Genomic DNA, 13332 nt, shown 5'->3' on the forward strand with positions numbered 1-13332 from the left:
GTCTGAATTAATTGCTGAACACAAGGATACATCAAATGATTTTCCTTCAACAGGATCTGGGAACAGATTAACTTTCCACTGGAATCCAAGAACAGATTCCCCTCCATCATTCCCACTGGTCAGCCAACTAACCTTTCCATTCTGTGTGCTTCTTCTGCAGGTCCCCAGAAGGAAGAGATCCTTCAGCCATCCCTGGCACACTCACCCACCAGACGCTTCTCTTCCATGTTCAACATTCTTCACACACCACACACTTGCAAACAGAGGACAAAACAAGTGGCTCGGCTGGAGGTAAGGGTTACTCCAGGAATAATCAAAACTGGCATTCACAGAGACAGAGTCATACAGCATGGGAACAGGCTCTTCGGCCCAACATCCATGCCAACCATGTTATCTACCAGAGCTAGTCCAAGTTTCCTGTGTTTGGTCCACATCCCTCTCAACCCTCAACCTTTCCTATCCATGTACCTGTCCAAATGTCTTTTAAATGTTGTAATTGTACCCGCCTCTACCACTTCCTCTAACAGCTCGTTCCATATACTCACCACCCTCTGTATGAAAAACTTGTCCCTTAGGTCCCCTTTAAGATCTTCAGATCTTTCTCCTCTCACCTTAAACCTATGCCCTCTAGTTTCAGACTCCCCTACCCTGGGAAAAGACTTAGTTTTCTAAATCCGTCAAGATTTTATAAACCTCCATATGGTCACCCCTCAGCTTCCTACACTCCAGGGAAAACAGTCCCAGGTCTGTGCACTTCTTCTGCAGGCTCCCAGAAGGAAGAGATCCTTTATCCAATCTCTCCTTGTAGTACCCTCTAGTACCAGCAACATTACTGTGAATATTTTCTGCAGCCTCTCTAGCTTAATCACATTCTTCTAGGGACTGGTGACCAGGAACTGCATACAATACTCTCACCAACATCTTGTAGAGCTGTAATGTGACATCCCAACTCCTGTACTCAATGCCCTGACTGATGAATGCCGTAAGCCACCTTCACCACCCAGTCCACCTGTTTCATTGCTTTCAGTGAACTATGTACTTGTACCCATAGATCTTTGATCTGCAACACTCCCCAGGGCCCAGCCATTACAGTATTTGTCCTCATCTGGTTAAACTTCCCAAAATGCATCACTTCCCACTTATCCAAGTTAAATTCCATCTGCCATTCCTATGCCAACTTTCCCAGATAAAACAGAACAGTACAGAACTGGACAGGCCATTCAGCCCATGATGTTGTGCTGCTCTTGATGCCAATTTATACTAAATGCCCTCCTCCTGTGTATCATCCATATCTCTTTATATGTTCTAGATCCAGTTCTAACCTTTGACAACCTACTTTACTGTTCACTACTCCACAAATTTAGGTAAAATTAACTTTAAGTCTTGCTCTGGGAATGACTGACCCTGAGACCCCTCACTCTTGGTTGAGGAAGAGATGGCCCCTCTTCAATGCTCACCTTTTTACTGTGTTTCCAGACAGCAAGCTCACACGAAGGGGTGTCAATGAGCGGTGATCTTCAGAGACGGAAAGCCAGTAAACGACAATGGAAGAAGCTATGGTTTGTCATACACGACAAGGTGCTATACACATACAAGAGCAGAGAGGTGAGAGCTCCCCACATCAACCCACATGACTGGTTTCATATCCCAGCTCTTCCTTCAAGTCAGCTCCCACCTCTGCCTACACCATGTCACCCACCGACTGCCCCTTGACCAGGACCACCAATCCCTGCTCACCTCACTGCCCAATCACCTCACTGCCCTGTGATATCCCCATGCATGCACCCACACTTGCCTCTTTACTCACCCCCCACTGCTCACAGCCAAACACACACCCATGCTCCAGCCTCACACACCACCGCTCTGATGTCACATTTGCCTGTTCATGACCCAGAACTAGATGGGTTCATCTTTTTCCAGTCAGTATTGTTGAGATCTGTTTCCTTTTGGCAACGCTGCCGAACTTCTGCCCCATCCTCCTGCCAGCACTGGGTTTGGCCCCTTTCCTTGCTGTGACATGGGTCTCAGTGGTCAGCACAGAATCGCTGGCTTTGTTGTTGGGTTGAATTACAGCAGTGGGAGTTTGTGATGGTATACACCGCAGTCACTGTGTGCTATTGTTGGAGGGTATGAATAATAGGATTCAGTAGAGTTAGCGTGGAGTTATGAAGGGAAGATCACATTCAACTAATCTGTTGCAGCCCTTTAAGGGTGTGATGAGTAGAATCCATCATTGGTTGGGGGGGGGGGGGGAGAGAGGAGGGGGGAGATCCACTGGATGTGCTGTTTTTCAATTTTAGACTAGAACAGTACAGGTTAAAAACAGGCCCCTATAACCTACTTTGTCCATGCTGACCATGATGCCTATCTACACAAATCCCATTTGCCTGCATTAGGCCTTTCCTATCCATCACATCTGCTCTAAATTTCTCCTCTCTCATCCTAAACTCGTGCCCTCTAGTTCTAGACTCCTCTCCCCTGACAAAATGACTCTCTCTTATCCAAACTCCCCATAATTTTATATACCTCATAAGGTCAACCCTCAGCCTCCCACGCTCCAGTGAGAACAAACCAGCCTATCCAATCTCTCCTTATAACTGCAGCCCTCCATTCCAGGCAACATCCTGGTGAGACTCTTCTGCACTCTCTCCACATCCATTTTACTGGGTGTTGGTGAGTCCACACCTAGAGTACTGAGAACAGTTTGGTCTCCTGACCTAAGATGGACTCCCAATGGAGGGAGTGCCATGAAGGTTCACTCCACTGCTCCCAGGGACGGTGGGTTTGCTGCACAAGGAAAGTGTGAGTGGACCGGTGCTCGATTGTCTACAATTTAGAACTGAACATTGTGCAATCACCATTGAATATTCCCGCTTATGGGAGAGTGATTGGAGCAGCTGAAGATGGTTGGGCCCAGGACACTGCCCTGAGGAACTCCTGCAGTCATGTCCTGAGCTGGATGATTAATTAACATGCAACGACAACCACCTTCCTGTGTGCCAATTATGACACTGATGCCCACTAACCAGTTTCACCAAGGCTCTGATGCCACACTCAGTTAAATACTATCTTGGTGTCAAGGGCCATCCCTTTCACCTCACCTCCAGAAATTAGCTTGTTGGTCCATGTTTGTGCCTGTGATGAGGTCTGGACCCAAGTGGTCTTGGCAAAACCCAAACTGGACAATGTGAGAAGGCTATTGACAGCACTGTCAGTAGTGGCTGCCTTCACTTCCCTGATGGAGGGAACATTGATTGGGCAGGGATTAGGTTTATCCTGTGTCTTGTGAACAGGACATACCTGGGCAACTTCCCATGTTGTTGGGTATATGCCAGTATGATACTCATCCTTGAACAGGTTGGCTGGAAGGTAGTTACACAAGTAGTTCTTGAACTCATGGCTTCAGTATGAGGACAGGGGTATCATCTGGTTCCAGAGCCTTGTACTTATCCAGGGATCTCTAACAATGTCATGTGGAGTGAATGGAATTGTCTGAAGATACTGATTCACAACCACATGTGGTTAGTCTGCAGAGCCTGGAGTGGATCCAGTGGTTCTGAGATTATTGGTCTCTGTTGGTTGCTCGCTGCCTTTGCTATTTAGTTGCACCCAGTTGGCACCTCCTTGCCAGTTCACCCCTCCTGCTGCTCCTGACACCCCCTCCCACATTGAACCAGAACCACCTTCTGGCTTGAGAACAGAATGGTGGAAACATTCAGCAGGTCAGACAGCATTTGTGGAGAGAGAAGCAGGGTTAATGGTTCAGGTTAAAAAATCTTTGTGAGGAGATTAGAGTCAGAGCAATCGGCACATATACAGGCCCTTCAGCCCAACCAGTCCATGCCGACCATGGTGTCAACCCAGCTCGTCCCAATTTCCTGCATTCAGCCCAGATCTCTCCAAGCCCCTCCCCTCCATGTGCCTATCCAAGTGCTTCTTAAACAATACTATTGTACCTGCCTCAACCACTTCCTCTGGCAGCTCATTCCATATACGTACCATCCTGTGTGTGAAAAAGTTGCCTCTCAGGTCCCTTTTAAATCTTTCCCCCCTCACCCTAAACCTATGCCCCCCCCCATTTTGGACTCCCCTACCCTGGGGAAAAGACTGTTACCATCCACTTTATCACTGCCTCTCAATTTTAAACACCAAGGTCATCCCTTATTCTCTTACGTTTCAAGGAATAAAGACCTAGCCCGGCCAACCTCTCCCTATAACTCAGGCCTTCTGTTCCTGGCAACACGCTCTTAAATCCTTTCTGCACTCTTTCCAGTTTAACCATATCATTTCTATAACCAAAACTGGTTACCAAAACCGTACATAGCACTCCAAGTGTGGCCTCACCAATGACTTATACAACTGCAACATATTGTCCCAACTCCTATACTCAATTACCTGACTGAAGGCCAGCGTGCTAAACAACTTCTTCACCACCCTGTCTAACTGTGACACTGCTTTCCACAAACTGTGCATTTGTACTCTTAGGTTCCTCTGTTCCATTACACTCCCTAGTGCACCACCATTCGTAGTGCAAGTTCTACCCTGATTTGACTTTCCGAAATGCATCACCTCACACTTATTTGTATTGAAAACCACTTGCCACTCCTCAGCCCACTTCGAGCTGATTAAGATCCCCCTGTGATCTATGATAACCTTCTTCACTATCAACACCACCTCCTAATTTCATGTCATCCACAAAATTCCTGATCAAGCCTTGTGCATTCCCATTCAAATAATTTATATAAATAAAAAGGGTCCCAACACCGACCCCTGCAGCTCCATTCCCAGAAACAACCTTCAATCACCATCCTCTGATTCCTACCTCCAAGTCAATTTTAAATCCACCTGATTAGCTCTCACTGAATTCCATGGGACCTAACCTTCCAGACTAGCCTGCCACGGCCTTGCTAAAGTCCAAATAGACAAGAATCCAAATTGATTATGGGGAGGATTCAAACAGTAGTCAGAATTTTAAAGTGGAGTTGGGGGATTGGGACTGGACTGATTCAGGTTAAAGATTGAAGCTTCAGCATTCCTTGTTTTGTGACAGGACGAAGTTGCTGCAGAGACTCTGCCTCTCCTGGGCTTCACCATCAAGCAGTGGAAGGATGGGGAACCCCCTGGATCCAGTGCGCAGTTCCGGCTCTACCACAAGAACAGCCTATACTACTCCTTCAAAGCTGAGGATACCCACACAGCACAGAGGTAGAAAGGAACCCCCTCCCCACTCAGCTGTGTCTGATGTTTGTGGAGCTGGGCTGGGGGTGTTTGCTGATCCACAGGTACACCTTCACACTAAGTCCCGAGGGATGAGATCTGAGTGGAGCAGAATTTCCAGGGGTAATCTGGTTCTAAATGCTGAGAGGTTGGTGTGCCTGGGCTCTGCCAAACAGGATTTGGGTTGGCATTAGGGTACAGGCATGGGTGCAGTAGTGTGATATGGAGGCGAGGGTGTCACCTGACCAGCATGGGCTTGTGAAGCATGACCTCAATCTGGAGCAGATGGACTACATGTCCTCAGTTACCTGGTACTGTCTCCCTTGACTCAGTTTACTCAGTACACCTGCCCCTTTTACCTGGTCCCAACACTGACCTTTCATTTTACTCATTAGAGATGTTGCAGCCTTTTGGACAGATGTTTGTAAACTTTCATTTCATCTTGTTTGAATGTCGTTACTTTTCATTTGTCAGCATGAAAGTTGTCCCTTTTGATATAATGTCAGACCGTCAGTATACCCTCTCATTTAGTATCAGAGCACTACAGTATAAATACAAGCCCTTTGGCCCAATAAGTCCATGCCATCCACAGTGCCCACCCAGCTGGACCCAATTTTCTTCATTCAGCCCATTTCCCTCAAAGGCCCCTCCATGTACCTCTCCAAGTGCTTCTTAAATGATACCATTGCACCTGCCTCAACCACTTCCTCTGTCACCTCGTTCCATACACTCACCACCCTTTGCGTGGAAAAGTTGCTCCTCAGTTCCATTTTGAATCTTTCATCTCTCACCCTAAACCTATGCCCCCTAGTTTTAGTCTCACCTACCCTGATGGAAAAGATGTAATATTCACCTTATCTGTGCCTTTCAATTTTAAACACAAAGGTCTCTCCTCATACTCCTACATTCCCAGGAATAAACACTTAGCCAGGCCAATATCTCCCTGTAACTCAAGCCTTCTAGTCCTCATTCACTCCTCCCCCCCACCCATCCTGCACCCACCCCAGGAACTTTCCACTGCCCCTGCCATAGGTGCAACACCTGCCCCTACACCACCTTCATCACCTCCATCCAGGGACAGCAAACAGTTCTTTCAGGTGAGACAGCTCCCTTAATATCATCTACTGCATTTGGTGCTCCAAGTGTGGCCTCCTCTACATTGGTGAGACCAAATGCAGATTGGGTGATTGTTCTGCAGAATACCTGCGCTCTGTCCATAACCATGACCTGCCAGTCACTTCAACTCCCCCCCCCAAACAATCATTGATATGACAGTCCTCTGCCTCCTCCACTGCCAGGAGAATTCCAAATGCAAACTGAAGGAACAGCACCTCGCTTTCCATCTTGGAACTTTGCAGCCTAACAGCATGAACATTGAATTCTCCCACTTTAGGTAATCCCCACCCGCCTTCCCCACAAACCCCCCCCCCCCCCCCCGCACGCTTCTTATCTTCTTCCCTTTCCTAGCCTTTTTTTCCCTCTCTCCTTACCTTTTACCCATCCGCCGGTTGATCTGCTCTCCCCTCCTCCCCTGCACCTGCCTATCACTATCTCCTATCTGCATCTATCACTGCCCTGTGCCCACCTCGCCTCCCCTCCTTTGTTCACCTATCACTGCTCTGCTTCCCCCCCCTATATATTGGGCTTCCCTTTTTCCTATCATCAGTCCTGAAGAAGAGTCCTAACCAGAAACATTGACTGCCTGCTTTTCTCCACAGATGCTGTCTGGCCTGCTGTGTTCCTCCAGCATCATTGTGTTTTTCATGCTGGTAGAACCTACCCCTCAGAATTCCCTCTAATAATTTCCCCACTACTGATGACAGGCTGCCTGGCCTGTAGTTCCCTGGCTTGTCTTTAAAGGACGGAATGATGTTAGACACCTTCCAGCCTTCGGAAACTCCACCAGTGGCTAACGATGAAGGAAGCATCTCCACAAGGGCCACTGCAATGTCTTCTCTAGCCTCCCACAAAGTCCAGGGCTGCACTCCGTCAGGCCCTGGGGATTTATCCACCTTACTGCACTTCAATGCTGCAAATACTTCCTCCTTGGTAATATGAATGTTCTCCAGAACATCTCCACTTGTTTCCCCTATCTCTTGAGCAACCATGATTTTCATTAAAAGTATTCATTAAAAATCCCACCTGTCTCCTGCAGCTTGAGACATAGGCAGCCCTACTGATCTGTAAGTGGATCTACTCTCTCGCTGGCCACCCTTTTACTCTAAATATAGCTATAGAACCTCTTGGGAGTTTACTTAACCCTACCTGCCAGATCCATCTCATACCCTCTCTTTACCCTACTGATTTCCCTCAAGTGTATTCTTATTCGTCTTATAGTCACTAAGGGATTCACTCGTCCCTGACCTCCTAAACCCATTCTATGCTTTCTTCTATTTCCTGACCAAAGCCTCAATGTCTCTCGTCAGCCAGGATTCCATAAACTTGCCAGGTTTACCCTTAACCCGAACAGGAACATGCTGCTACTGGACACTTGATATCACATGTTAAAAGCCTCCAACTTGCCATTCATTCCTTTCTTTCCAAATAGGCTCACCCAATCGATCTCTGCTAGATCCTGCCTAATTCCCCCAAAATTAGCCCTGCTCCAGTTTTGAACCCTAACCTGTGGGCCTGCCCTATCTTTTGCCATCAAGAGTTATGATCACTAGAGACAAGATGCTCCCCTACTGCCACTTCAGTTACCTGCCCTGCCTTGTTCCCTAAGAGGAGGTCTAGTGTTGCAGCCTTATGAGTAGGTCCCTCTATATATTGATTCAGGAAACTTTCCTGGACACATTTTACAAATTCCACACTATCCGGGCCCTTAACATTCTGGGTGGCCCAGTCAATACCGGGGGAAATTAAAATCTCCCACTAATACAACCCAATTATTCTTACGACTGTGAGAAATTTCTCTACACACCTGTTCAAGTTCCTGTTGACTACTGGGGGGGGAGGTGGTGGTGGTCTATAATACAGCCCCACTAGAGTGACCCTCCCTTCTTCTTTCTAAGTTCTACCCCTATGGCCTCACTGGATGATCTCCCAAGAAGGTCATCTCCAACTAATGCTGTTACATCCTCCCTTATCAAAAAGGCAACACTTTCTCCTCACTTACCTGTCCCACCTGTAGCATCTGTACCCTGGAATATTGAGTTGCCAGTCCTGCTTTTCTCTCAACCACATTTCTGTTATGGCTATAACATCACAGTCCCCAGAGTCAATCCACGCTCATAGTCCGTCCACCCTACCTGTTAAACCTCATGCATTGAAATAAATGCAGTTTAACTGAGTATTCTTTTCCCTCTCTTTACTGTGCCCCTGGCCATCTCGATTACTAAACTTGTTCTTGCTGACTACTACTTTATCCCATGACTTGTTCCTGCTCAGAGTCTGTTGTGAAACAGATTTGGGGTTTCAGGAGGCAAGGACTCTGCACAATCTGGCAGTAAATATTTTATTTACAAAAGATGAGCGAGGAAAATGGTAACGGGAATAACACACACACACGCATGGTTTATAGCGAGCTTGGGAAAATCGCAACAGGTGTAAAACACACACAACAGACTAAGGACATACAATCAAGGAAAAACAATACGATACCCAGCACCCCTTGACTCAGTGCAGGCATGGCTCTATGCTACTAGGGATACTAACTACAATGCTCCCAACCCTTTAACAGTGCACACCTCACCAATGATTTCTCCAGCACCGTCCCACAGTCTTTGGCCTGGAGTGAAGCAGGGTGGTCCCTCGAAGACAAAAGAGAAAGAGCCGAGCACATGTGGCACTCTTTATAGTGCTGGAGGGCTGGGGGTCCAGCCCAGGTAGTTTACAAAGACCAATGGCCCAGTGCCAGCAAGAACTAATCGATTACAAAGGCCAATGTTGCAGTGCCACTGCCATTTCATTGGCCAGCGTCTTGAGCACCCTGGTCATCTGGATGACCTCACGGGACAATCAGGCCGTGCCATACGTGGGAAAGGCTATCATCCAAAACCTCTCCACCTCCATAATGGCCCTCTTGTCCCGGTGGCCGCTGTATGCCGGGTGCTCCCCAAGGTCATCTAGGGTGTGGATATAGGGCACCACAAATGCTGGAAAGCAGCAACCGTACCAGCTCGCAGGGAGCCATGAGTAGGCATGGTGGCTGCAAATCCAGTGGGTCCCATTCAAAGTCCAGGGAACCCCCAGCTTAGCGGCACCATCGGCAGTGTTCACTGGGGCACCTGGATACCAGTCTCACTCGCATTCGCTGTGACCGACTGAAAGGGTGGAACCGTGTTTGTTCGGGAGCCTGCACCAGCATTCCTTAGGTCTGCTCACCAGCTGTGGAATGACCCTGAGAATCGGGACTCGGGTGGAGGTCAAATTGTAGGGAGGGAAATACCAGTTCCTGAAACACCCACCCCATTGGGGATCACTGTCCTGAAACACCCATCCCATCAGGGATCGCTGGAAGAGATGTCATGTAGTGGTAGGGGAGTGGTGGGGGACTGCCACTTGCCAAAACCCACAGGAGTGAAAAGTCTATGTAAACAGTTCATCTGAAAGTCATCCAGCAGGATCTGCATAAGAGGTAGAGCTTCATCAGCATGTGCTGGGGTTTGCATGCAAATCCAGCAGTTGGATCTATTAGTGGTGCTGGCAAATTCATAAGCGACTCTGACTAAAGTGTTGGCAGACGTCCCAATGCCGATCATCACGGCGAACAGAAGGGATAACTGGAGTAATTCTATTGTCCTGTAAGGGACAGGCTCATTCTCGTTGGGTCAGGTGTTGGGTATGAAGACAGGACAGGTTAGTGTCACCCGGGATCGTGACCCAATGGGTGTCCCTGGGACCACGCATGACAACTTCTCCCTTCTGAGGGGACCTTGTGGCTGTTGTACCCATAGTCTCCGAGTCCTCGGTCTCGGGTGGGTCCAGTCAACTTGCCGAGCTTGCAGCAGTAATGCTCACTCTATGGGACACCACCAGGCCAGTCCACATTTATACCAACTCTTGGGCAGTGGCCAACGGTATGGCATTGTGGATGGCCTGGTGGCATGAAATGGGGTGGGAAATTCATGGACAGGAACACTGGCATTTTATTTGGGACCAGGCAACCCACAGAAAAAATTCAGTCCACCATGTGGATGTCCATACCCATAAAGATACAGATGAGGCCATGCACAATGCTGCTGTGGACCAAGCTGCCCAAATATGCTGTGCCACTGCTTCCCCAGCTGAAACCGACCTCAGTGCTTTAGCTGCATGGGCACACCACAAAATTGGGCACCTAGGAGCCAATGGTACACAGTGTTGGGCAGAGCAATTCGGGGTTACTCTGACATTGGATCAATGTAAGACCATGGTTGCTAACTGCCCCAACTGTCAGCAGGTGAAGCCACGAGGTTGGCCAGCAGGGCCGCCAGGTCACATTTCCGCGGCACGGGAGCAGGTCGCATATGGCAGATCGACTATATCGGACTGCTCCCACGCCAAAATAAAATCAGTACGCCCTGATGATGGTGGACACATACTCTGGTGTCATGGTGGCGGTGCACTCTGAGAGGGCTGACCAGAATAGCACCATCAAAGGATTGCTGCACCTCCGGACTGGGTTTGGCTCAGTCGGCAATATACCATTTCCACTTTACTATAGGACCTCAGGGCACGGCGTAGAATCGGGAGACTTGACCCAGTGCATTATGGGCAGGTGGGGGCGAAGGACAACACGGTCAGTGCCTGTTTGATGTACGGTGGTGAGGAGCACCAGATAGCAGGCAAGCAGCTGGCGCTGAAATGGGCTGTAGTGAGCGGCGGGTTCAGGCAGAGATTTGGTCCAGAAGCCGAGCGGGACTCTGCGCCCTTGGATCTTCTGCCAGAGGCTCCATTCAGCCACCGTCTCATTTGCTGAGACCTGTAACTCAAAGGGAACACCTGCCTGGTGGGGGGCAAGTGGCAGTGCTTGCTCAACAGCTTGCTTTGCTGTTTCAAAAGCAGCGTGTTGTTCGAGTCCCCTTGAGAATTCGGCTTTCTTATGGGAGACCCTATAGAGTGGTTTAAGGAGCATGGTAAGGTGGGGTATATGCTGCCGCCAATAACCTAGGAGGCCCACGAAGCTCTAGGTGTTGGTTTTATTTGAGGGGACGGCAAAATTCAAAATTTTATTCCTGGTAGTCTCGGGAATATCTCGCTGGCCTGAGTGATACAGGACATTCTGGCGGGGCCCTGCACCTTATCAATATTAATGGCTCAGCCCCATTCCCTGAGGGAGGAGATTAGCATATGTAGGAGCTCTGAGACAATGGTCTCAGATGGACCTTGCAGGAGGATATCATCGATGTAATGGGCAATTGACACCTCTGGGGGCTGGGGGGTGGGGTGGATGTTGAATTCATTGTAAACGGCGGGAGATTAAACCGTGGCAGGTAGTGGGGCTATGAACATAGCCTCGAGGTAGGTGACAGAATGTATATCGTCTCCCATCCCAGGTGAATGCAAACTGGTCTTGGGAACTATGATGGAGGGGAATGGAAAATAAAGCATTGGCTAAATCCACCACTGCATACCAAGGTTTGTCTGGGCGCCCCACAATATCCTCCACTAGAATGACTATGTCAGGCATGGCGGCCGCAAGGGAGGGGTGGGGGGGGCAGACTTGTTGAGGTGTCTGTAGTCCACTGTCATGTGCCATGTCCCATTCTTTTCGCAGACGGGACTGTTGAAGGGAGAGGTTGCAGGTCTAGTGATGCCCTCCCACAGTAGGGCTTGGACAGCCTCAGTGATATCCTGGTGTTCCCGCGGCACTCTGTACTGTCAGCTACAGACAACCTTGGAGGGAGGAGGAACAACAACTGGTTCCCATTTGGCTGCCCCAACTACGACTGTAGCCTGTTAGTATGAAGGGCCTGTCCCTTTAAAACGTTGATTCCTAGGATGCACTCAAGTGAGGTCGCTATCAAAACGGTTACAGGTCAACGAGGTTGGTTCCCGATGGCCTTGTGGATCGCGACTTCCCTCGCAGGTAAAAGGGAACCCCCTAACCCTTCTATCTGCATCTGTGTCCCTTTCCACCCGCAGGGTTGCCCAGGATGATGGTGTGTTGGGCACCTGTGTCGATGAGTGCCATCCACCTCTGTATGTTCCCCTTTTCCCAATGTACAGCTGGCCAATGGCCCAGTGCCAGCAAGGACTAATCAATTACAAAGGCCAATGACCCAAGCCAAGTACAAAGGTACTTAAAGGGACCAATGGTCAGGTGTGTGCTGATGGGTGAGGTGGAGCAGTGGTGTGTCTTCCGACCAGGTAGTGGGAAGTGCTGTCACATGACAGCCATGACCCTCCACAATACAGAGTCCCATCCCTCTGCCAATCTAGTTTAACCCCCCCCCCCCCCCCATGTAGCAGAAGCAAGTTTCCCTGCAAGGATATTGGTCCCTCTCTCTGGTTCAAGTGCAACCAGTCCTTCTTGTGCAGGTCATCCCTGCCCCAGAAGAGATCCTGAAGATCCAAGAACCTGAATCCCTGCTCCCTGCATCAGCTCCTCAGCCACACATTCATCTGGCCTATCTTTCTATTTCTGACCTCACTAGCACGTGGCACCAGGAGTAATCCAGAGATCACTGCCCTCACCATCCTGGCTTAATTTCTTACATAACTCCTTATACTCATTCTGCAGGACCTCATCCTTTGTTCCACCTACCCAAATGTCATTTGTACCAACATGTACAACTACACCTGGCTGTTCATCCTCCCCCTCAAAAATGTTCTGTAATCACTCAGAGACATCCTTGACCCTGGCACCCAGGAGGCAGCACCCCATCCTGGCATCTCTTTTGCAGCCACAGAATCTCTTGTTTATCCCCCTCACTATCAACTCTCCAAATCTTTTTTGCCCTGACTGACAGCACCCTTTCCCTCAAAGTCTGTCACAGAGACCAGACTGCTGCTGCTAACCCCTGAAAGATCATCCCCGCCAACAGTATCCAAAGAGGTGTACCTTTTAGTTAGGGTGACAGGGAAACTCTGCACTGACTGTCTATTCCCCTTACTTTTCGTGGTGGTTACCCATTTATCTGAAGCCTGCACCTTGGGTATGACCACCTCAGTAAAAGTCTCATCTATAAT

The 13332-nt window shown here is 48.9% G+C and overlaps 1 protein-coding gene across 1 annotated transcript in view; it reads left to right on the top strand.

Annotated features, from left to right (window-relative positions):
- Positions 1-13332, top strand: part of LOC127571380 (FYVE, RhoGEF and PH domain-containing protein 5-like) — a 165868-nt gene that overhangs the window by 138390 nt on the left and 14146 nt on the right. Inside the window, exons 18-20 of the mRNA XM_052017694.1 lie at positions 161-291; positions 1477-1605; positions 5051-5205. Coding sequence (XP_051873654.1) covers positions 161-291; positions 1477-1605; positions 5051-5205 — 415 coding nt within the window. The remainder of the gene's footprint in view (positions 1-160; positions 292-1476; positions 1606-5050; positions 5206-13332) is intronic.

This window comes from Pristis pectinata, chromosome 6 (genome assembly GCF_009764475.1).
Source record: "Pristis pectinata isolate sPriPec2 chromosome 6, sPriPec2.1.pri, whole genome shotgun sequence".
Classification (NCBI taxonomy): domain Eukaryota; kingdom Metazoa; phylum Chordata; class Chondrichthyes; order Rhinopristiformes; family Pristidae; genus Pristis; species Pristis pectinata.